The sequence below is a fragment of the Cervus canadensis genome, chromosome 28, assembly GCF_019320065.1.
Source record: "Cervus canadensis isolate Bull #8, Minnesota chromosome 28, ASM1932006v1, whole genome shotgun sequence".
Lineage (NCBI taxonomy): Eukaryota > Metazoa > Chordata > Mammalia > Artiodactyla > Cervidae > Cervus > Cervus canadensis.
This window is the reverse complement of record NC_057413.1, coordinates 8,158,811-8,183,000: the sequence shown is the minus strand read 5'-3', so window position 1 is coordinate 8,183,000 and position 24,190 is coordinate 8,158,811. Positions and strand designations below refer to the sequence as shown.

General features: G+C 41.5%; 1 protein-coding gene across 4 annotated transcripts in view; it reads right to left on the bottom strand.

The window, feature by feature from the left end:
- PHACTR1 (phosphatase and actin regulator 1) overlaps positions 1 to 22,790 on the bottom strand; it is a 490,759-nt gene extending 467,969 nt beyond the window's left edge. The window contains exons 1-2 of one of the 4 annotated variants that reach the window (XM_043450090.1): positions 22,215 to 22,790; positions 20,322 to 20,476 (exon numbers count right to left, since the gene is read on the bottom strand). In XM_043450090.1, coding sequence (XP_043306025.1) covers positions 20,322 to 20,424 — 103 coding nt within the window. In that variant the 5' untranslated portion in view covers positions 20,425 to 20,476; positions 22,215 to 22,790. Of the gene's footprint in view, positions 1 to 20,321; positions 20,477 to 21,380; positions 21,460 to 21,572; positions 21,662 to 22,214 lie in introns of those variants that run through there. The other 3 variants (XM_043450084.1, XM_043450085.1, XM_043450086.1) reach the window with 3 other exon arrangements.
- Between the last annotated feature and the right edge of the window lie 1,400 nt (positions 22,791 to 24,190).

The window sequence follows — 24,190 nt, the reverse complement described above, 5'->3', positions numbered from 1 at the left end:
TGAATTATTTTATGACATTTTCATTTCTGACTATTATCTTCCATTATTTGTCTTCCAAAATTTGCTGTCTTCTTTGTCTCATCTATGTTTTCCCATTATCATTTTTCACTTTGCCTCTTTTATTTCCTCCCATCTTTTGTGGGAGGAAATCCTTTTTAACAACTCCCTTACAAAGTCAATCTCAGCTCATGTATCTCTCTCTTATCCTGTATGAAGGCTTGTTCCAGTGTTTCCACAGTTTTCATTCTCTGGGAATCCTTTCACAAATGTGACCTCCTGTCATAAATATCTGACTGACTAATGTCAGGGAAAGAGCCCTGGGGTGTGGATTAGGGGTGGTGGGTATTGCTCCCAGTCCTATCACTACTTCAATGAGTGCCGCTGGGCATTTCACTGTCACCTCAGCTATAAAAATGCAAGGGTCATCAGGCACAGAAACAGAGACACATAGGTCAATGGAACAGAATAGAGTGCCCAGAAATAGACCCACACTTATACAGTCAATTAATCTATGACAAAAGAGGCAAGAATATACAAGGGGGGAAAGCCAGCCTTTTTAAGCAGTGCTGCTGGGAAAACTGGAGAGCTACCTGCAAAACAATCAAACTGGACTACTTTCTCATACTATCTACAATAATAAACTCAAGACGGGTTAAAGGCTTAAATCTAAGACCTGAAACCATAAAACTCCCAGAATAAAACATAGGAAGTATGGCCTCTGACATCAGTCTTAGCAATATTTTTTTGGATATGTCTCCTCAGGCAAGGGAATGAAAGCAGAAATAAACAAATGGGATGGCACCAAACCAAAAAGCTTTTGCACAGTGAAGGAAACTATCAACAAAATGAAAAGGCAGGCTACTGAATGGGAAAAGACATTTGCAAATGATATATCTGATAATGCTCCCAAATATACAAAAAGCTCATACATTTCAACATAAAAAATAATCAATTCAATTAAAACATAAGCAGAAGATGTAAATAGATATTTTTCCAAAGTCATATAAATGGCCAATAGGCCCATGAAAAGATGCTTAGTATCACCAATCATTATGACAGTGCAAGTCCAAATCACAGTGGGATATCACTTCATGCCTGACACAGTGGTTTTTGCTGGGGAGACAACAAATAGCAAGTTTTAGGAGAGGATGTGGAAAACGGTGTGAAGGTTCCTCAGAAAACTGTAAATAGAACCACCATATAACACAGCAATTTTACTCCTGGGTATTTGTCTGAAGAAGACAAAAACATGGATTTGAGGAGATATGTCCAACCCTATGTTTACTGCAGCATTGTTTACCATGTCAAGAATATGGCAACAATCTGGGTGCCCATCAATGGATGAATGGATAGAGAAAATGTGGTATATATATTTAGTGGACTACCACTCAGTCACGAAAAAGAATGAGCTCTTCCCATTTGTGACAACTTGGATGGACTCTGGCAGGGACGAAGAAAGATAGATACCATGTGATCTCACTTATATGTGGAATCTAAAAAGCAGAACAAATGAACAAACTTAAGAAAATGGAAGTGGAGATGTGGATTCTAGAACAGAGACGTGGCTGCTTCTAGAAAGGGACGGGGGGTGAGAGAGATGGGTGAGGAGATTAAGAGGTACAAACTTCCAGTCACAAAATAAGTGAGTCAGAGTAAGAAACGTACATTGTGGGGAAAACAGTCAGTAACTGTGTAATACCTTTGCATGGTGACATACTGTGAATAGACTTATCAGTGGTAACCACTTTGAAATGTGGAATCACTATGCTATATGCCAGGAACTAACAGTGTTGTGAAAGAGAAGTCACTCAGTCATGTCTGACTCTTTGTGACCCTATGGACTGTAACCTACCAGGCTCCTCTGTCCAGGGGATTTTCCAGGCAAGAGTACTGGAGTGGGTTGCCATTTCCTTCTCCATCAGTGTTGTAGATTAATTACATTTCACAAATAAACAAATGAGCTCATAGAAAAAGAGATCAGATTTGTGGTTACCAGCAGTGGGAGTGGGAGAGGGAATTGAATGGAGGTAGTCAGAAGGTACACATTTCAAGTCATAAGATAAAAAGTACTAGGGACGTAATATACAACATGAGAAATGTAATTAACATTGCTATATCTCATATATGAAAGTTGTTAAGAAGTCAAGTCTGAGAGTTCTCATCACAAGGAAAAAATTTCTTTTTACATATATACTTTTGCACTCCTCTCTGGATAGAGCAATTGATCCATCTATCAACAGACAGATAGATAGGTTAGGGACTTTAGAGACAGGACAGCAAATGCTAATCAAATGAGGTCAACAGGTGAATCTGCATAAAAGGTACATAAAAATTCTTTGTACTGATTTATTTTTGCAAATTTTCCATAAGTTTTACATTATTTCCAATAAAAGTTTAAAAGTACTAGTAAAAATATGTTTCCTTCCTTCTGTTTGCAAAAGTTTCCAAGGCTTAGAGATGACGTCCCATCATTACTTTAATCTTTCTGAAAAATTATCATGTCAGCCATTCCCACAGGCTGCAGATAAATACAATAATGATCTTAAGGGTAATCGATTCTACATTTATGCTAGAGGTGTTTGAATTTCTGTTAAAAAAATTTATTCTAGCATAGTATTGTCAAACAGATTAAAGAATCGGGGCTGCATAGATTAAGTATACATGTTATACTATTTTGCATATCTAACACGAGTTAGATATACAAGAACCTTTACACCTTGCAATTAAACCCAGTTAAAATCAGTGTGATGTCACTGAGTGATGGTACTGAAAATCGTTTATGTAGAAAATGCAAAATGCCAATAATGAAGATGAATGTTATTAACTACAATATCAAGCCACAAGACTGCAGCAGTAACTTGCATAGGTTTTAAATAGGCTTAACACAAGTGTACCAAAAAGGCTTTTGTGCTTTTTATTGAAACTAAATTTAGTATGTAGCTGCTGAGATGTTTTTTTTCTTTTCTATGCATATGTATGCTTTGCTAGATAACCAAGAATCTGAGGAGTTGTTATTGGCACATCTTAGAGCTCTCCACTTAAACTTGTAATTAAAAGAGCTGTCCATTCTGCACAGTTCTGCTATTTATTCCTTTTTCTATGTGGCCAATTTTGTGGGGCCCACAAAGGAGAGGGTATGGGTGCCTAGTTTTTCCCACTGCTTCCCAGCATTCTGTCTCCTTGGTGTTCAGTGTCATGAGCTTCCAGCAGGGTTTCACCATTCTCATCACAGTCCACATAAGTAGAATTATGGAACTGTGAAGGGCACAGCTTGTGCGGCCATAGCCCAAAGGTGGTGGCTCCCCAAAGAGATGGCTCCATGTCCGGGCATTCAGACCAGCCCTGTTCCCTACAGCCATACGGGTCTCACAGTGACTTTGTTCTGACCCCTCCTTTAGGGCTTCCGTACCTAGCTCTGATATCTGGATAAAGACGAATACGATACTATTTAATCCTACTGAATAGCTACCATGACATTGCATAGGGGTTTCTCCCCTGGAAGGACTAATGTTTTGGTTTATATAAAATTGTGCCTTGTTTTAAAACTACTTGAAAGATATAGGATATACTAATAAAAACTGTTCGAGTATAGCAACCACGTCCTCTGTGTTTTGGAGGATTTTCTGATTCCCTGAACACTTGTATGTGGTGATAGCCAGCCTCCAGATGGCTCCTAGGGATCCCCAACGCTTGGCATTCACATCCATGCCCTCCCACACTCAATCAGTGCTGGTGTCTGTGACCATTAAAATATGGTGGAAGCGATGGTGTCTCAGAAAATACATGGCAGCTTCTGCCTTTGGAGTCTTGGGAGGAGCCAGGTGCGATGTTACAGGGACACCCAAAAAGCCAGGGAAGAGGCTCATGCGGCAAGAAGCTGACGCCTCCTGACAAGTGCCATCTGCATGAGCCATCTTCAAAGCCCCAGAGAAACCCTGGGACTGATGATGACCGCAGCCCTGACCAGCATCCTGACTCTGAGCTGCCTCAGACTCTGAGCCACAGCAACCCAACTAAGACATTCCTGAGTTTCTGACCTACAGAAACTATGAGATAATAAATGTTTGCTGTTTTAAGCCACTACATTTTGGGGTAACTTGATACGCAGCACTAGGTAAGTAATGCACATGGGTTCTCAATGGACTGACAGCATCATTCATGAATGCTTTGATACCATCTGTGGCTACCAGAAAACCCAAACCTTAACCAGTTTGATAGATTAATTGGCAAGTTGTAAGACAGAAGTGGCATTACCGACTCGATGGGCATGAGTTTGAGTAAGCTCCGGGAGTTGGTGATGGACAGGGAGGCCTGGCGTGCTGCGATTCATGGGGTCGCAAAGAGTTGGATACGACTGAGCAACTGAACTGAACTGAAGACAGAAGATTCAAACAAAAATTAGGAAAATAGTATCAAATGACAGTACAAACTTTTCCACTGGAAAGCCTTTCTTTTCCTTTTCTTCAATCATTGCCTGTCTAAACTCTGCCCATCTTTTATGGCTGAAATTTTTTTACTTCCATCCCAAATCTAGCACCAATGTGAGAATGTGGCATTTTCCACTCTATCTCTACCTATGGCACTTCGTAATTTGTATGAATGTGTAAATAATGTGGATGCTATTTTCCTTCCAGACAATATGAAATAAAAATTAACTAGCTACACAGGCTTTGAGGTTTATACCCCAGTTCCATACTTAATAGTTGAATGATTTCATGTAAGTCACTTGTCCCCTCTACATCTGTAAGATGGGCCTGACATAGTACCTACATCTTAGGGTTGCTATGAGGATTTAAACATGTAATCTATGTAAGTCTTTAGCAAAAGAAATTCCCAATAAACATTCATTATATTAAAACTATTATTCCTAGCCATCTCCAAGTAAAGCTGTCACTGTGAAATTAAACTTTGGCATAATTCCCAAGCTTAATGCTTATTAGATCTTGGGGAAAAGTTAGTGAGCTCTCCAAGCTTTAGTTTCCTTATATGTAAACTAGAAATAAACTCTCTCACTGGGCCTTCGGAGGATAAAACATTATATAACAAATGTAAAACACCGAACACAGAGCCTGACAAATGGTAGGCGGGCAACAAATGTTCATTGCTTCCTTTCCTCTCAGTTTCTTAAAGTAGATACTGTGCAGGGTGGCTGGGGGCTGGCTGCTAAAACATGCTAGATGCAAAGAGGAAAATGTGTTTCAGGCCTGGTATGTTGAATTGAGTCGGACATAAACCTAAACAGCTTTCTGTTGTTGAACGTGCCTGATTAAGACATACAAGTCACTTTCCCCATCTTATTTAATTAATAGCACAGGTCATGTTAAACCTTATCTATTTTTATTTTACTTCCACTTATTTATATTTCCTACATGGTCAGTTTTCAGTAGTTGCTGTAATTAATGACATAATTTGAGATCTAAAGATTCTAATATTTCTAATTCATGTTCAATGAATAAGAGGGTGACATATACTTGCACATACCTCTGTGTGGCAAGCTACTGCACTTGGTCACTTGCAAAGTGATCTTAGGGGCAAAGACAATGGGATTGAATTCCACTGGAGCCCCACGTACAGTGACAGGATGTAGACATACAGGCGTCAGACTAGACAGTAGCAGACCACGTCCCAGCCCCAGATGTGCCACCATCTTGCTGTCTGTTTTAGATAAATCACCTTTTTTCCAGAAGGGCTGGCTGTTGCAGGGGAAAGTGAGTCAGTAATCACGTTTAAACCTCCACTCTGCCTTTTTGGAGTTGGTAATTCTACTGAGATTTAGTTTCTAATAAAGTGGGGGCAGTCATATCTAACTCATAGTTATGTGATTTTGAATGAAATAAACACATGTAGCTTCTAGTACATGGTAGGTATTTAATAAACAAATGTTTGCTTTTCTTCTCTGACCCTCAGTTTCATTATCTATAAAATGGGCCAGTTGAATCAAGTTACTGCTGGTTCTAATGTTCTGTTACTATAGGAACTACACTATTAAATGGCACTTGCTATTCGAATGCAATGAAGTGCTTTATCTGGCTATAATAAGAACAAAAGCATATTGTGGTGGTGTGGAGAAGGGAAAACACAAAAATTCCTAAATGTATGTGTCTAAGAAGGCCTGCCCAGTACAGATTCAGTAATTATTTAATTTGCATTCTGTTGTGTCTACAGATGGGCCGATGATAGCAATCAAATCATAGGGTATTAGTCAGAGACTCTGTATAGTAAATAGTAGCAGAACAGATCCAGTAACATCAAGCCAGCTGGCAAAGTCACCCTTTGGGCAAAAACAATGTGTGATTGGTTGACCTTTTCCTCTTTTATTCCCCCAAATCATTTCCTGATTATTTCCTAAGTTGGTTAGAACCAACTACCCCAAGACATAAATTGTTTACTTATTTGAAATTAAGATAGAGAAAATTAAAGGTAATCTATTCAAGGAGCTTGAGTTAGGTTGAAAAAATATGTGTGTGCATGAGTGGGTGTGCCCATGTATATAAAAAGAGTGTAAGAACATTCAATCTTATACAGGTTATAAAGAGGACTTATTTTTACTAATAGATGATGGGCTAATTGAGTTTTTGGTATGTGTTTTGTTGTTCACCTAACTTTTCTGTAATTATTATATGCTGCGGGCTACAGTCCATATGGTGGCAAAGAGTCAGACATGGCTGAAGCGACTTAGCATGCACGCACCTTGGTAGTGAGAGGGAAAATGCGTTCTAATAATAAGCAGCTCCCGTGGGGACTTAGGCAGGCTCCCCCGGTGGCTGTATGGTAAAGAATCCGCCTGCCAATGTGGGAGACCTAAGAGGTGTAGTTTCGATCCCTGGGTGGGGAAGATCCCCTGGAGAAGTGAATGGCACCCCACTTTAGTATTCTTGCCTGGGAAATCCCATGGACAGAGGAGCCCGGAGGGCTACAGTCCATGGGGTCGCAAACGGTTGGACACGACCGAAGTGACTTAGCACATGGGGGACTTAGGCAGATTTTCTTCCTCTCCTCCACCCACCCCTGCAATGCAACCTAAAGGTCAGAGGATCTCACCATCCCGTTGTGACAATTTCCCAAGTAAATAAGGTAAAAATTCACTTTAAGAAACTGAATCTAAGACCTAGGTACACAGAATGACTCTATTGCCACATTGGTATCTTGTAACCCTGATGCGTTCTACCATTTGAAATCCATGAGCATCTTTGCATCCTTGTACCACTGCTCCTGGAAGTCTTCCCTACTGCTGCCATAGACACCAGTATCCTGCAGCATGTGGTAGGAAGAGTCACAAGGCTCAAGATTACAATTCTAGCTCCATTCCTAACAGCTGTGTGGGTTTAGGAAGTGACTTGATGATTGGAAACATGGGTTACTTCACCGGTAACATGGGGATAACAAGTATGTCACAAATTTCCCATTCCAGGACTAACTGAGACCATAAATACCAAGCCCCTGGCACTGAAAATGTGGGTCTGCTTTTCACTGTCATTTCCTCTTGTAACTTCTGGGTACACGTGTGTCCAGATTACTGAGAAAGCATAGGATATGGGGCCGATGTAAAAAATCAGCTGTCCAGGATGATGCGTGAAGTGGGATCTTGCTTTCCAAAGACAAGGATTAAACTGGACTAAGCCAAGTAATTTTTTCTCCACTTGTGACCTATCAAATTTAGTCACCAAATAATGCATAATCAACTAAATGGAACAGAAGATCTTACTGTGTAGGTTCAAAAGAAAATAAGGTCTATTTTTAACTAACTATAGCTGAATCTTTTCTTCCTTTGCAACATTCTGTGACAGCCTATATTTCTCTAAAATGATTGAGCTACATTGAGACATTTTTTAAAAAAACTTGTTTTCTTTAGATGCTCTCGTAAGTGTTAACCCGGAATTTTCTTCTTATAAAAACACAAGCCTGAATTTGAATAATATTGCTAACTTCAGATATTTGGTTCATGTAAATATTTCAGATGGACTATTAATTTTAAGTACTAGGGAGAAAATATTGTATTTACAGGGAAAACTTCTAATTTAGAAAATAAATGTTTCCTTTAAATAACCTCCCAATCCTTCAAATAATATGAAAGGAAAATTAAAGGCACAAAGGAACTACATACTCCGAAGCAGTTGTAAAACATGTTAGTGAAATTATTTTAGGTATTACCTAGGTACATAAAATGTTTTGGATGGTTTTCCAAACTTTATAGAACTACTAGGAAATCCCTCCATCTCCATCTTTACACTCTTCCCTTTTCTTCTTTCTCAGTGAACAGCTTCATTATCCATCCAGTGAGGATGATAGTTAATCTGCCTTTGCATGCTTAGGAATTCCAAACCTGATACTGAATCCCTTAGGATATCTAATGCAGAGGAGATCCGTTGTCAGATCTGTTTTTATCTTTTCTTGGACACTAACCTAGAATCACATCTTTCTCCCCATGTGTGTGTGCACGCGTGTGCACACACACGCACACACACACACACAGCCCTCTCATTTGGATACCCTCATCTGTGCTAACAAAACTCCCAGTGTGCAGATTCTCCTAGCATTTATCTTTTGGGACTGAAATCATTGCTTTATCTGCCTCTGTATTAGATAGCTAACTACGTGAGGCCAGGGGATGTGTCAACAGAGTTTGAATCCCCAGCCTATAGTTAGTGTTCCAAAAACAGTGAATTTTGGATAAATATAATCAAATTTTTATTGCATTTCATTCATTTACCTCTCTAGGCTCAATTTTCCTTATTTATGAAAGTAAAGAATTAGACTAGTCAAATTCTATACCTCATACTGTTTGTATTAAAAGCATCTGAGAGCTGCAAAACCACCCCTTAAAATAGGAAAACTCATCTCACTTGACTCTCAAAAATTCTGATCTGTATACCTGGGCAAGGGCTGTAGAATTTGCTTCTGATATGTAACAAGGTTTGGCATCTGGAAGCTCTTTGAGCTCTAGAACTCGTTCAAATGTTCTGTGCTTCCTATAGAAGAGATGCTAAATTTCTGAATCTGTTGTTTAAGGTCTCTTCCTTTGAACTCTACTCTGTTTTCCACTCTCAGGTATCACCTTCACCTTGCATCTTCTGATCCAGTCATACTGAATTGCTTACAGAAAGACCTATCCCTGCTGGCTTTTTGTGCAAGGAATGCACCGCTATTGTGCTGACTGAAGCAAGAAGTTTAGGTACAAACTCTTCCAAAAACAATTCTCTTGATATTTTCTCTTCCCTTTTAGACCCTTTATTTTGCTTCTATAAAGGTGTTTTTTATTGTACTGTATCATCCTTGAGCTTCTTGAAGGCACAGAACAGTTATTCAACTAGTGCTCATTCCTTATTGTGGCAAATTATTCCTTAAACAAGTATTCACTGAGAATCTGTTATCTAAATTTACATCATTTTATACTCATACTAATAATATTGCAAACATGGTTGATATCTTGCAAATGGGGAAACAAAGGCTTATAGAGGTCCAGTTACTTGAATGACCAGCCACATGGCTGTTTACTAGTTGGAATCGAATTAGCTTCCAGGACTTTCTGATGTCACTTTCTTCACATTACCATGTTTTCTTAAGGAAACAAAAGAATAAAGAGAAATATGATTTGAAGTAGATTCTTTCAAATCTATTTCCTTATTCTTAAGTAAATGCTGACTCATTTTTTAAATTGAGGTGACATTGGTTCATAACATTATATAAGTTTTGTGGGTGCAATATTATATTTTCACTTCTTTATACTCTAGCGTGCTCACCATGAAAAGTTTGGTTTCCATTTGTCACCATACAGTCAACACCCTTTGTGTATTTCAGCCTCCCTAAAGCTGATTCATTCAAATCACCTCTTGGAAGCCACATTTGGATAAACTAGAGTTTGCTGTAAACTCAGAGGAAATCAGTACAGTTTAGCCAGTGTTTTGTTGTTGTTTTTTTTAATTGGAGGCTAATTACTTTTTACAATACTGTGGTGGGTTTTGCCATAATTTGACATTAATCAGCCACGGGTGTACATGTGTCCCCCATCCAGAAACCCCTTCCCACCTTCCTCCCCATCTCATCCCTCTAGACAATGTTTTAAGAGAGTTTACAGGAAAACAGTTCTCAGTAGTAAAATCATAAAGAGGATTCCTTTGGGATTTGTTAGCGACTTAATTTAAAAACTGAAGTTTTGTTGCTTTTCTTGTTCTTGTGTTTTAAGACTGTTCCACCCTGCCACGGGGGCTTCCCTGCTGGCTCATGTGGTAAAGAAATTGCCCGCAATGCAGGAGACCCTGGGTCAGGACTATCCCCTGGAGAAGGGAATAGCTACTCACTCCAGTCTTCTTGTCTGGATAATTATATGGATAGAGGAGCCTGGTGGGCTACAGTCCTCGGTGCGGCAAAGAGCTAGACACAACTGAGCGACTAATACTTTCACTTCTTTTACTTCACCTTCACCTTGCCAAGGGCTTGAAAATTTGAATTAGGAATAAATGGTGGTAGAGAAGATCAGAGATGGCACAGGGTGAAGGTTTTTCTTGGGGAGCTTGAGGCCCTGCCACTTTCCTCTGAGGCTTGACAAGACGAAAAGATAATTAACATAAGAGCTAATATTTGTTAAATGCATATTAGGTACTTGACATTTTGCTTAGTGTTTTATATTTATTTGTTGAGGGTTTCCAAATGTTAGTCATTTTTATGTCACTTGTACGGATTTTGCAAACTCTAAGTGTCATCTACACTATTATTTACTAAATGTTTTTCCTTCAGTGGACTTCACTCATTTTTTCCCCCTTTTGTTCTAAGCCGTGCCATGCTCAGTGACTTCAGTAATGTTTGACTTTTAGAGACCCCATGGACTGTAACCCACTAGGCTCCCCTGTCCATGGGATTTTCAGGCAAGAACACTGGAGTGGGTTGCCATGCCCTCCTCCAGGGGATCTTCCCGACTCAGGAATCGAACATGCACCTCCTCTATCTCTGGCAGTGCAGGCAAATTCTTTATTGCTGAGACACCTGGGAAGCCCTTTATTCTAAGCAGTAGCCCATAAATATGAAGTCTGGTTACATATTTCTATATTTCAATTAAATAATTTTCAACTTACATCTTTTCTAAAACACAACAAAATGAATTGTTATAAAAAAGTTCAAGTATTACCTTAAAAGCATATTGGACCATAGTTTGGGAAACACTTTGCTTCATTTAAACCCTCAAAGAACCCTTTGCGTTGAGAATTATCATTTGCATTCAAAAGGGGAAAATGAGGGAAAAAGAGTAAATAACTTGCCTAATATTATAAGCTGAAAAGTGAAAATCACAGTCTGAACTCAGATCTGTGTTATTCCAAAACCCAAGCCCTAACATATTATGACATTCTTCTCCAGCCCTGGGAAAGATTTCAGTCATACCTCCAATTTTGCATATGCCATAACTGTAATTTTGTAAAAATATGAATGTGCTTGAAACTGAAAGTAAAATAAAAAATTAAAATAGATGTGTAGGGTTGATTTTCCTTTCCATTTCCCCCAAACACCTTAATATTTTAGCCTTGCTTTGCTCTTGGTTTTCCCAGGTGGTGCTGGTGGCAAAGAACACACCTGCCAATGCAGGAGATGCAAGAGACATGGGTTTGATCTTCCTGTGGGAAGATTCCCCAGAGAAGGAAATGGTAACCCATTCTAGTATTCTTGCCTGGAGAATCCCATGGACAGAGGAGCCTGATAGACTACAGTCCATGGGGTCGCAAAGAGTTGGACACGACTGAGCGCCTGAGCACATTTTGCTTTTATGATTGAGAAAAGGTACAGAGATCTCTAAGATAATCTCTCTGATCAGTCCTAACATTTCACAGGTCCGATTTAATACCAATATTCATCCCGCAGTAGTAGTAGTTGCTCAGACGTGTTGGACTATTTGTGACACCATGGACTGTAGCCCACCAGGCTCCCCTATCCATGTATAATTATGTGGGTCTAATTGTTTATTAAAATATTCTCAAAAATATTAAAAGTGGTATTGTCCATGAGCTGATTTTGATGCATTAGGCTCTCTGTCCTTGCTTCTGCCAGGTCAGTTAGAGAGGGCGGTACTGAAAGTTTTTAGGAACAGATTTGTTTGAGCAGTGAGGAGTGAGAATTTTTTCCAAGCACCTGTGAATTGTTTATGCTAATTGGGTCATAACTGATGCTGCCTGTGTGTGGGCTGCGTCTTTAGTCCATTCTCTGTATGCTGTATGTGAAAGCAGGCGTTATTAATCGAGCAGTTATTTTACTGTATTTTCGTATGATTTTCTCCCTCTCTGTGTCTCATCCTCCCATCTTTTCTCTCTTGCCTCTTGTCCTTATGCCCTACTTATGAGCCCTGAGTCACGTATGTGACAAAGCAGGTGCTTGCTGGGGGCAAAGGCACAGAAAGCGATGGAAAGCCATGTGCATGTAAATGGACAGCACCGAGAAGGTGACCTTGTGTGCAGAGAAACGTCCTGTTCAAGGGCACACTCCAGAAACGGAAGGTTGGGCTTCATGGTCATCTACACATGCACAGAATTGGCAGGCTGGCTATCTCCACAACATCTTCCCTCTTGATCTGCCTTCACCCTCTCCTTCACAATGTTCCCTGCATTAAACACAGGTTTGGAGAGCCTGAATGTGAGCAATTAGAGGTCTAAAATGGAGTGTGTGGGAGGTTAAGAGGGAAGGCTTGGTAGCTAGCTTGTCATCCATGAGTGAAGCACAGCGGGCTGCTTCCTGGCTAGAGCTACAGAGAGAAAAAAAAACAACCAGAAAAATCCCCCAAAGTGAGTATTTATTGAGGGCGATGACTTCAGCATCACAAAAACAAGGCTGGAAACTACATAAGAAAAGTGTCACCTGAAGCACCTCTCAGAGACAAGGGTCTGAAAAGCAGTCTGATGACATGTTAACTACTTGGTTAAGGACATCACCATGAAGACACAGAAAAGATGCAGCCAGTTTTGCTGTGCTGGTCCTAGCAGAACTCTGAGAAGATGGGTGAATGGAAAAGATTACAATCTAGTTGGCAACTGTGCCCCCACACGAGGACACAGTTGCTTTAGAATCACTGTTTTTGCCTCAGTCCTTAAAGAGCAAATTATGAGCTTTGTGTAAGACCACAATATTAAAGTTTTAGGGGACAATCATGGAGCAGGAAGATAACCTGGCACCCGCCAAACAAGACCTCTAGAAACATGGCCAGGCTTTCAGTGAGTGGTCCTCCGGTGTGTGGCTCCCGTGTAGGGCTTAGGTGGGCATCCACAGCCACCTTCCAGGAGTATGAAGGGTAGCCAGTTTGAGGATTAATCAGTCCCAAAGTGTTAGGACTTGCCTAGGTAGTAAAGGTCTGAAGAAGGACGGAGAAAGGAATCTCAACTAAAGGTCAGCCCAGAGCTAGTTTCTGGAATGTGTTCAGCGCAGCCTTTGACTTGATCTCAAGTAAGTTCATCAGAGTAAATGTTGAGGGGCTCAAGCCTTCCAGAATTCTACTTTTAGGCAGAATAAAAACTCAGCCTTCACAGACTATTGTATATTAAAAAGTCCTTCTTAGAAGGGTACTATTCAGGAACCCCTGGAAATCTATTTTAAAAGGTTAATTCTTTCCAATAGTGCACCAATTCCCTCCTGCTGTATTTTCTTTTTGCTTTTTTTTTTTTTACCAGGTTTATAGAAGGTATATCAGAGTTGATGACTTTCTTCCATTTCCTGCATCTCTATGTATTTGCAAATTAATTTTGCCTGTCCCTCCCCTCAGCCTTAAGCAGAGTCTCTATTTCCAACTAAAGATTTAAATTCTTTAAAGGTCTTAGGGAGTTTTTATTTTCTCTATCATGAATTGTCAAAAGTCCTTTCCTTGAATCCCAAGTTTCTCTTTGTAATGCAGATTTAAGCATTTTCATTCCTTTAGTTCCACAGAGACCTTTAGTAAATCTTAATACTTCTACTGTATATCAAGGATGGTACTAGGCACCCAGAATATGGTATTTAAGATCACCACCATCTATGTAGGCAAACAGGCACCAAATAACAAAACAAGAGCTTCAGTAACTAATCAATAATAACAATGTACCAAGCACTTCATAAGCACACCTCCTTCATTCTCAGAAACCCCTATGAATGTGGGTCTAGTATTATATGCATTTTGATTAGGATCCCGAGGCGTAGAGAAGTAAAGCCATCTACATGAACTCGTGCATCCAGTAAGGGGTGGAAGCAGAATAATATAATATGCTAGTGGCTAGAATACAAGCTGATCGGGTTATTATGGAGAAAGTCCTGGAAAAGTCAGGCAAGACCTCACAGAGGCGGCGACATTGGAGCTGGGTCATAAACATCAGGAAAGACAGTAGAAGGCCCTGGGGAACTCCCTGGCTTTCCAGTGGTTAGGACTCTGTGCTTTCTCTGCTAAGGGTGCTTATTCAATCCTGGGTCAGGGAACTAATACCCCACCAAAAAAAAAAAAAAAAAAGGAAAGAAAAGAAAATAGCATGAACACATTCTGTGCAGGTGACTGTTGTTAACAATTTGCAAACAAGTGAGTGCAACCCAATGTCTTTTGTCTCTTGGGGCCATGTAAAGAAGTCCCAGGGGTTTAGACTTTAGGTTTACAGTACATTAAACTCAAAGCTAAAGACTGAAAAAGACTTCCCTCATAGCTCAGTTGGTAAAGAACCCACTTGTAATGCAGGGGACCTGGGTTTAATCCCTGGGTTGGGAAGATCCCCTGGAGAAGGGAATGGCAACCCACTTCAGTTTCCTTGCCTGGAGAATCCCATGGAAGAGGAGCCTGGCGGGCTACAGTCCATGGGGTCGCAAAGAGTCGGACACGACTGAGCGACTAAACCACCAAAGACTGAAAAACCAGCTGTTCTGGCAGATTTCACAGGGTGGAGAAAAGAGGAGCTGGAAGCTAGTTGGGGTGGGAGATGGGGAGGGGGAAATGGTGGAGAGAGGGGGTTTTAGGATGAGTTTCTGACTTAGCTGCTCACCGGGGCATTCATCAGTTGTCAAAACTGGCATTTCCCTTTGTCGAAGAAGACAATGTAGACAATGTAGACGACAGAAAAGACGCCTTAGAGTGAAGTAACAAGGACTACAGCACCTGGCTCCCGCGCCAAGAGTGATTTAAAATGATAAAAGAGGGGGAAATTGTGAGCAGGAGTCATAAATTTGATCGTCTAGTAACATTAGACAAACGGCTGCCTTTTAATGTGTTTTCCCTTTTGAGTATCGTTTAAACACCCAAAGATACTGATGGTCTTGGAGGAAAGAAGCTGAACACAGTAGAGAGGGCGTGACTGGCGTGGTAAGAAGAGAGCCACTGCTCCATCCAGATCTTTAGTCTCCCCCACCTTCTCAGGATGAGAAGCTGGGCATGTGGCAGAACCACTCTGAGCTTCACCATCTTCAGAAGTGTCATTTGGTCACAAATGTTATGTTTACTGCCTGTGGGGTGGTTGGAGTCAGATATCCTTGAATTCAGCTTCTGACTGTGATTATTTAAATGTATGAAAGTCAAAGTGTTAGTTACTCAGTCGTGTCCAACTCTTTTCGACCCCATGGACTGTAGCCCCCCAGGCTCCTCTGTCCTTGGGATTCTCCAGGCGAGGATACTGGAGTGGGTAGCCATTCCCTTCTCCAGGGGATTTAAATATACAGTCTTTCTAATCTGTGAATTGAGCATTATAACTCCACTTTTGCTAAATTTCTTTGAAGATTAATAGATACAATGAATATACAGAATGCAGCACTGATGCGTAGTCAAGTCTTTAGAAAAAAAAAAAAGTCCACTTGCACCTTTCCAATGGTTTGGATTTCTTTAAAGGGAAAGACATAGATAAAGAAACTCAGGCAAGAATAGCTGCATGATTGTGCTAAAACCTCCTTTCCTGTGAAATGAGAGGTCAGAAGTTCATAGCCCTGGTTGCACATTTGAATCACCCAGCATAATTTGATAGATTCCCAAGTGTGGGACTCACACCAAGAATTCTGACTTAACTGTTTTCGTCCCAGGACTCCAGCCTTGAGGCCACAGAAGCTTACCAGGTGTTTCTAATGTGCTCTAGGTTCAATCATTGCCTCTCAAACTTCAGCATAAATTGCCTCACCATCTTGTTAACTTTAGATTCCAATTCTCTAGGTCTAGGAAGTCTGAGATTCTGGCATTCTTAACAAGTTCCCTGATGATACAGAGGCTGCTAGTCTGGAGCTGAGCTGAGTTATTAATGCATCATAACACTAGTTCTCAACCTTCAGGGTCCACCAGAATAACCCAGCAGCTTGTGTAAAATGTAGCATTGGGACCTGAGTCAAGCCCTTACCAATTCTGGATTACTTGGTTTAGGGAGAGGGTAGAGAAAAATCACTGAACTATAGTGTTCATTTCAACCTAAAATCCTGTGATGCCAATTTTGTGATTTTTATGATTTCCCTCCCAGCTTATATAAAAAATTATGGCTCTGAAGCTGAGTGTGTGGGAGATCATTGTCAGAAACATGAAAGATGGGTGATCGCAAGTTATGTGATGTCAAGACGTGACTGGTCTTTATATCACGTGCATCTTCAGCCTCCACAATTCTCCTTTTGCGTTAATGGGGACTTTTGCAGGACTCCCTGTGTGAGCAGTATTTACTGTTGAAGAAGCATCACAGGTGAACTGGGAGGGCATCCTTCACTGGCAGGAGATGAACAGGATGACTCTGGACTTTTTTTCTGCTCCTTGTTAACACAGCACGCTTTCTATAGCAGAGTCCCTCAGGAGAAGCAGGCTCATCTTCTCTACTTCGAGATCAAACCAAGGGAAAATGGAGATTGGAGGGAAATAACAAGCCTGCTTTATTCAGCAGAGCAGAGGACTGACTTTTTAAAAACTCTCTGGGAATTTCAGCAGAATCTGTCCCAGGACAGATCTTAGATTACTTTTTTCTTTTTCTTATCTTTTTGGATTCCTCTTGCTTTTTTAGTAGCTCAAAATATTCTCTACCTAGGGACAGGCTTTTGGCCACTTTCCAAGAGAAAGTGAAAAACCACCATGATGGGGTCACAAACATTGCAATTCTCATTGTTGCTTGGATAACCATTCTGCATGTAATTAATATAGGAGGGCTGTTTCCTCCAAAGTTGATGAATTTGTACCTCAACTGATGCAAGGATAGTAATGTGTGGAAAATAAAATTATTTTCTTGCTTTCCCCTTTAAAGTACTTACACCTGTCCTTGATCAGTCTATTGACAAGTCTGCATTGTCTCAAGAATGGACAACCCAGTAAAAGGCAATAATCATACATCAGTTTAGCCAGCCAAATCCTAGGTCATCCACATTCCAGGTACTTAACACGATATTTCCATGTGGGCCTTCTTTAGAGAAGAGGGTATCCAGTGGGGGCTACTCGACCTCACTAACATCCCCCTGGGGCTGGGCTGGGCTGGGCTGGCTGTGGAGAAAGCTGCTGTGTGTTGTGATGTAGCAGCACAAAGCCCCAATTGCTTCACACGCCTTTCTCAAGTCAGCCACTGTCCTGCCCTCCTTTCCCTGGTCCTGGGGGCCTTGCCATTGGCTTTTTAGACATCGATTCTACCACCTGTGCATTTGGTTCAGAAAGGGAAGGGTGTAAGCCATGGTCCTCAGCCCTCTGCCCATTCACTGGAGTCCCTTTTTCGGGCTGAGGGCCTTGTGATCCAGGGGAGGTGGTGTCTGTGCTGAGTGGAAGGAAGCTGCTGTGAGCGAGCTGGGAAAATGCACTGACAATTCATAGTGTTAGCAAGGCACTCCCAGCCAGGAGACCTGGGGGCGACTAGCCCGAGGCGACGGGGCTCTGGGGAAGCTGTTGGTGGGAGAGGGGTTCTCAGTCTTAAAGTGAAAGGAAGGATAGAAGTTTCTCTTGGTACTCCCTGTTTTTCAGTTTTGTCCCAAGTTAGCTTCTGATGTGACAAGAAAATAATCACCGTGCTTCAAAATTTACTTAAAATTAACTTTGTGTGTGTGTGCTAAAAAAAAATAGGAGGTTCACTCTTATCAGGTAGCACTTTTGTTTGTAAGGCAGTGGCTTCCTTTCAAATCTCAGAGAAGGGACAGCCTTTTGCAAAGATATTTTATTGCTTTCCTCATGTATGGTGTTTCCCATGTGGCGGTTGAAAGCATTTTCAAATCTTACCTCATTAGTGCTCTTAGCAACTCATGAATTGGGCACTGTGCAAGACTGGAGGGCTGAACACCAACCCTGTTTCCATTTTTCAGAGGAGGACATTGAAAGGCAAAGAGGTTAGTTTTCCCAGGTTGCCTGTGGCAGACCCAGGGTTTGAACCTAGGCAGTCAGGGTCTGGTTGTAACCATTGTGTCATCCTGCCTCTAATGGTGAGGAAAGTGGCCCCATCCTGGGGTGGAAGGAGAGAAATCAGACAGAATGGACTGGTTCTTAAATGCTAGCCCTCAGAATAGTGGGCTATCTGGGTAATCATCATTGGACCTGTTACTTAAAATGCAAACCCCTAGGTCTTATACTCGGATTTCTGATTCAAGAAGTCAGGGGGTTTATGAAAAATCCACCTGGCTGTTGTTTAGGGAGCCCCCACTCTTACTACAGATCCACGACTCCTTCATTAGAACGTCATTCTGATTATCCCCAAATGAATGTCCTGTCAGGGGGCTGAGGCAGCTTACGCCACCACCTCCCATGCACGATCCAGCCTTTCCAGCTCTGGTGTCTAAACCACAGTCACTGAAGGCGACAGTTCTGACCACTCCACCCCCGGCTCCATCTGCTGACAACCGCCAGGCTGCCTGGAGCCCTCTGAGCCTCCCACACCCTGACTGCCTGGAGCCCACGGCTCTTAAAGGCTTAAGCCGGGTCTCCTGCAAGGCAAAATGGGCATCTTTAGTATCTGTGATTCGCTCCCTTTCTCTGCCCTGGTAACAGGGATGCAGCTCAGGTGCACGACCCCCAGGCACCAGCATTATTCTCCTGTTCAAATGGAGTGGACAGATGCAGCAAAGTGACTACACAGAACCGGGGACCTGCCTCAGCTCCCCTGTTTCTTCTGGCCTCCGTCTCCATCTGCTCCTAGCAGCTTCTTACTTCTAGACCCAGAAGGCGCTGGAGGATCTGGCTGGTGTCTCAGGCTTCTGCTAACTCAGTAACATTCTCATGTCTCTTTCAGTGGCTGAGAGGAGTGATGCTGACTACACACACCCACAGGGATGAGGAGAATTAGCTGTTGCTGATGTGCTGTACTGACCCAAGCCAATCAACCAGATAATTACCAGTCTCTGTTGCCTTTAAGACTGGATCCTATCCAGGAAATGGAAGCGGAGGAGGAGGAGGCTTGCAAGCCACTGAAGTTGCCATCAGAATTTGGCATGAGAGCCAGGTAAAACCAAATAAGAAGAGACAACTGGGCAAGGCAGAAGTCCATCAGGGCCCTGTGTGAAGTGCCCATTACCACGTAACAGTGAAAGATGCCAGCTTTCTCAAAACAGCATCTATCCTTTTTAGTTCTCCCTCGTGAGTTCCAAGAATTCAACTACTTCTCTATTTAAAAACAGGGACATTGCCTTTCTTGCTGTGTTACTTGTACCATTTGGGATTATACCCATGCTCAGGTTTCCTGACTACCTTAAATATTCCACGGAAAAGGGAAAATAGGCTTTAAAAGCCTCTCCTGCCTGTCGGGAGAGCCCATGTAATGCCCCAGCCTCATTCTGTACTTCAGTGTGCACGCACAACATTCTAAGTGCACCCTGGAACAGAGGAACAAGCAAACTGGAGCCTAATTGACCATCTTAAAATCTATAATTTAAATGTATACATCAGCCACACTTCACAACAGGCGTGTTCCTTTGTGCTCCCCAAGGACACTGCTGATTCCTTGAGTCTGTAACTGAATTCATCTAAAATAGATAAGGCTGCTGTTTGTAGGAGTTCAAAGCCTCTCTCCAGAGCCTCTCATCCAACTGGATTTCAGACAGAGAGGTCAGGGTGCCCTGGATCTTCTCCAGTTCAGAGGCTGAAAACTCCACCTTTTCCTGGGGCTAAAAGCATCCTTGAAGTCTTTCAAACTTACACTTTGGTTGCAACGAGGTGGGGGCATCATTTTCTAACATAGCTTTCCAAGGGGCATTTGTACAAAAGCTGGGTAGGTTGCTTTTGAACTAAATCAAGAAGTTTAGGTTAATTCATTTTGCTGTATGCCTGTCTCCATGCCAGAAACAGCTCGGTAGGGGTTACCAACTGGGAAATCCCAGTTGCTGAACTCCCAAAGCATAGCTTATACTGCTACGTCCACAGGGCATTGTTAATATAAAACCAACATGCAAATGAGAGGAGTTTCCTCTCTGTCTTTAATTACCTTGAGCTCCTTGGCTGTAGAAGAATCTCTGAGCCGACTCAACATCCAAGAGTCTGGGAGCAGACTCCACATCCAGAAAATAATCCATTTTGGGATAATCCATGCTTGATGTTCCCGAAACAAGAGTTTTAAGGCAAAATAGTCACTTGTATTGCCTATGGGAGAGAAAAAAAAAAAACCACAATACTTTAGACTGTCAAATATGATTTGGGGATAAGAAATATCCCATTAAATATGCCATTATTTGACTGACATTTCCAGTTTTAAGTCCATCTGTCAACAGAGCTTTCCTATTGTATGAGAAAATGAAGCATTTCACCAACATTTGTTAAAAGTGATATATTCTACTCAGAAAATACAGGTGATCCAGGTTAAAGAGAGATAACATACCAGTCTTTCTTTGCTATGTATTAACTGGAAAATAAGCTTTTAAATTTTCATGCTGTTTTCAAAAGGTCTGATAAATGACAGCTGTTCTGAGCATTGATCCTCAATTGATCCAGGGAGTTCCAATCCCCCTTGAGCAGTGAGCACTAACCTGGGAATCAGAGCCTCCACTTACAGATGCCTTGCATGTATGACACATGCTGACATGTTTGCTGTAAAAATGCCTCGCATTCCTTCCTTGTAGTAATTTCCTCCAGCACATTTTATAAAGTGCCAAGGACCATCACCTGCTTGCCTCTGACACAGGCTGCTTGTGAGAAAGAAATATGGTTTGCCGAGAATCAGCAATTATTTCGAATTGCAATGATCCCCATAATATTATCATGCCCGTCGGGAAGCTAATATATTTCATTAAAAAAAAAAACCAAAAAACCAGCCTGTTAGGTTCTTTCTAGCATATGTAGCCTTTCTCAGATACTTGCACAAATGTAGTATCTATTTCTGCAGGATGTTTTTGGAAAGAAGTAACAAGACCAAGTAATTAAAATCAAACTCAGAAGGATAATCTAATTCGTTTTTCTTTCTAACAGTGCATATTTTAAAAAGCCAAGTCTGGTAGAAGGAAACTTTAAAAAATATCCAAAAGCTACCCCAACAGCAAATCATACTTACTGCAAAAAAGAGAAAAAAAAAATCAAGGGTTAACTGCCGGCAGTAAGAGCAATTTCAGTCAGAGTGTCTTTGATCTCACTAAATATTCCCGGTGAAAGTAAACAATTTTGATTGTTTGATTAGATCGGCGATGAATAAGGTATACCCGTCTGCTGGACTTCTATATCAGATAAAATGGCCAGAGCATGTTACCTTAGCAACGGAAGGTGACGCCAGCCCCAGCCTCTTTGTATCCTCCACTGCGAAGGAAGAAAATGACCAGCTTCCCGTGTAAAACTTTGGCAGAAAACCATCACCATCAAAATCTACATGTCACCATCACGCGGGTCCAATACCCCATATCTCCCGCCCCATCTCCACCCCCATCCCCACCCCCGGCCGCTGCCACTCATCCTCAGGCAGAGAACTGTCATTTTAAAAAATGGTTTTGGTTTAATTATTTTTAGTGCTTCAAGCTCCAGTTTTATTTGCAATTACAACAGGAATACACGATTAAACAGTTAATATGGTAGAAAAGTTGTCGGGGTACCAGTCCTTACCCTAATGCTGGCTGAGGGTGGTGGGGACAGGCCATCTTAGCTGGCATCTGTTAAACATTCCCCTGTTATAATTAATACACGGATCAGTCACCAGCATCTAGGCTGAAAATAACTCTCTCTTCCTTCTGTGAATCAGTCACTGCAAGAGGCTTGAAAAGCTGTCTGAAATTTCCTAGGTTTTGCAAGCTGCATTGTAATGTAAATCTTTTGGGAGATTTCCCCCCCCCCCCCAAAAGGCCAGTGAAACCCCAAAAGATAAATGAAAGGAAGAATCTTGAAGTTAGCAGATACTCACCAGCACTTGTTGGCCCCTTTCGACAGGACACGGCTGAGCATGAGACGAAGCTGTGTGACGCTGCTGAGCCCAGAAGCCCAAATGAACAGCTTCTAATTTTCCCTTCAATCTCAATTCAAGAGCACCGAGCAGAGGCAAGTGACGGATCTGCCCGTTTTATATTGTGATGAAATGCAACCCCTAAGAGGAGATCTGAGGGGAGCTGCTCTTTAGAACACATTAGACTGCTAATTTAAGAAAACTGAAAGGTTTTGTTTTACTGTCTTTTATGTGTTCTCTCTGCTACCCCCTCAGTTTAATTTGCATTTAAAATTGCGCTCGCTCGTGTCTCCTTGGTTCTCCAAGGTGTGGAGTACTTTCTAATCAGGACAAGCTGCTTGGGTAGGGTTTGGTGCAACGTCACTTTTATTCTGAGCTGCAGAACAAGGTGGGTAATTATAATTGCGAGCTGTTTTCTGGGGTAAAATACAAAGTGAATGGCTTGATTTCATCCCCTCCCTCTTTCCTGGCCTTTCTTCCTCTTCTACCTCTGATTGTTTGGTCAGATTTCCCGATGCATGTCAGCTTGCCTAAATGTAATCTTCTCTGTCTGAATGTAACAAAATAAACCTAACAGCAAAAAGAAACTTTGTTTTGATACCTGAGCTTATTCTGGTGATACATCCTCCCTATCAAACCTCAGTAAGGATTTTTAGGCACAACACTTTGAGATCTGCTTATCAAAGCCATAATGATATTCAAATACAAGATCTCTAGTGGGTTTTCCATGACCCTCTTGTACCCTTTGTTGACAAGCAGAATTAGTAATAAGTGTGGTGTGGTATGTGCATATTGGATTGAGAAGAGAGAAGCTGCATTTAAGAAGTTACTTCAGGTTTAATAAATGGATATTTCCACAAATTTAAAACAAACAAAAAAAGAAACCTTTGGAGGAAGACCACCAGAATCCCTTCTCCCATACCCACAGCTCTGTGGGCTACTCCTAAGACAAATCTGAACATCTCCTTCGTCTGTCTAAAGGGTTTTCCCACCCAATGAGAGCAAGTCAGACACCAACCTGGTGCTGTAGAGTTAAGCCTGATGAGAGAGGAAGCTGAAACCACCAATCATACACCCTTACAGAGAAAGCAGACTATGGACTCAGAATTCTCGGAGCTTTGCCCAGACCCAAAGACTGATTTCTCTAAGGTTATATTTCTGTTCAGCCCCCAGTGGAGGCATGCTGGACACTTGACATTTACGAGAGGAGAAAGCAGTCTTATGGCTCCTTAGCTCCCAGTGAGATGTGGGCGACAGGTTCTGAACTCTATTGTGAGTCTACTGGAATTGTGATGACTCAGAGGTGAAAGAGAGTATGTGTGTGTGTGCACAATCCACTGCTGGTGAGCACAAATGAATATGTGATTGAAAAGGAGATGATAAACTGGAAATTTGAAAAATAGAGTTAAACCCCAGGGGTTGGAGGATGGGTTTGGAATCAGTCGTTTCTAGATAATTGACCAAGAAAGGGAATTTGAATCTTACAAAATGGACATACAGTGTGAAAAGACCATGCTTTAAGAAAACTGAAAATTTTGACTTAACAAATGTATTTGGGAAGGGATGATTGATTATTCACTTGCAAAAGGGACTTCATTTTACTAGCTTTACTAGAGAACGACTGAGTTCTCTAACATGCCATGACCAGGTTCTGAAATAGATTTTCAAAAAATGATTTTACTCTCTGGGGAGCATAGCTGTAGATCACGTGTAAGAATAGCTGTGCAAGGCATTATTTTTAAAGGTGGGGAAGTATTGTAATGTTCAAAAGTCAATGTCAAAATCCGATCAGCTCAGGTCTGTTTTATAGCTTTCATCTACTCAAAAGCAGCACTTATAATGGCCCATTGTTCTGAGACATAATAGAACCAGACAGAGAAGAAGGCAAGGTTAGAGCAAGTATTCAGAATAGCTCTTATGTAGCACTGAATGATTCA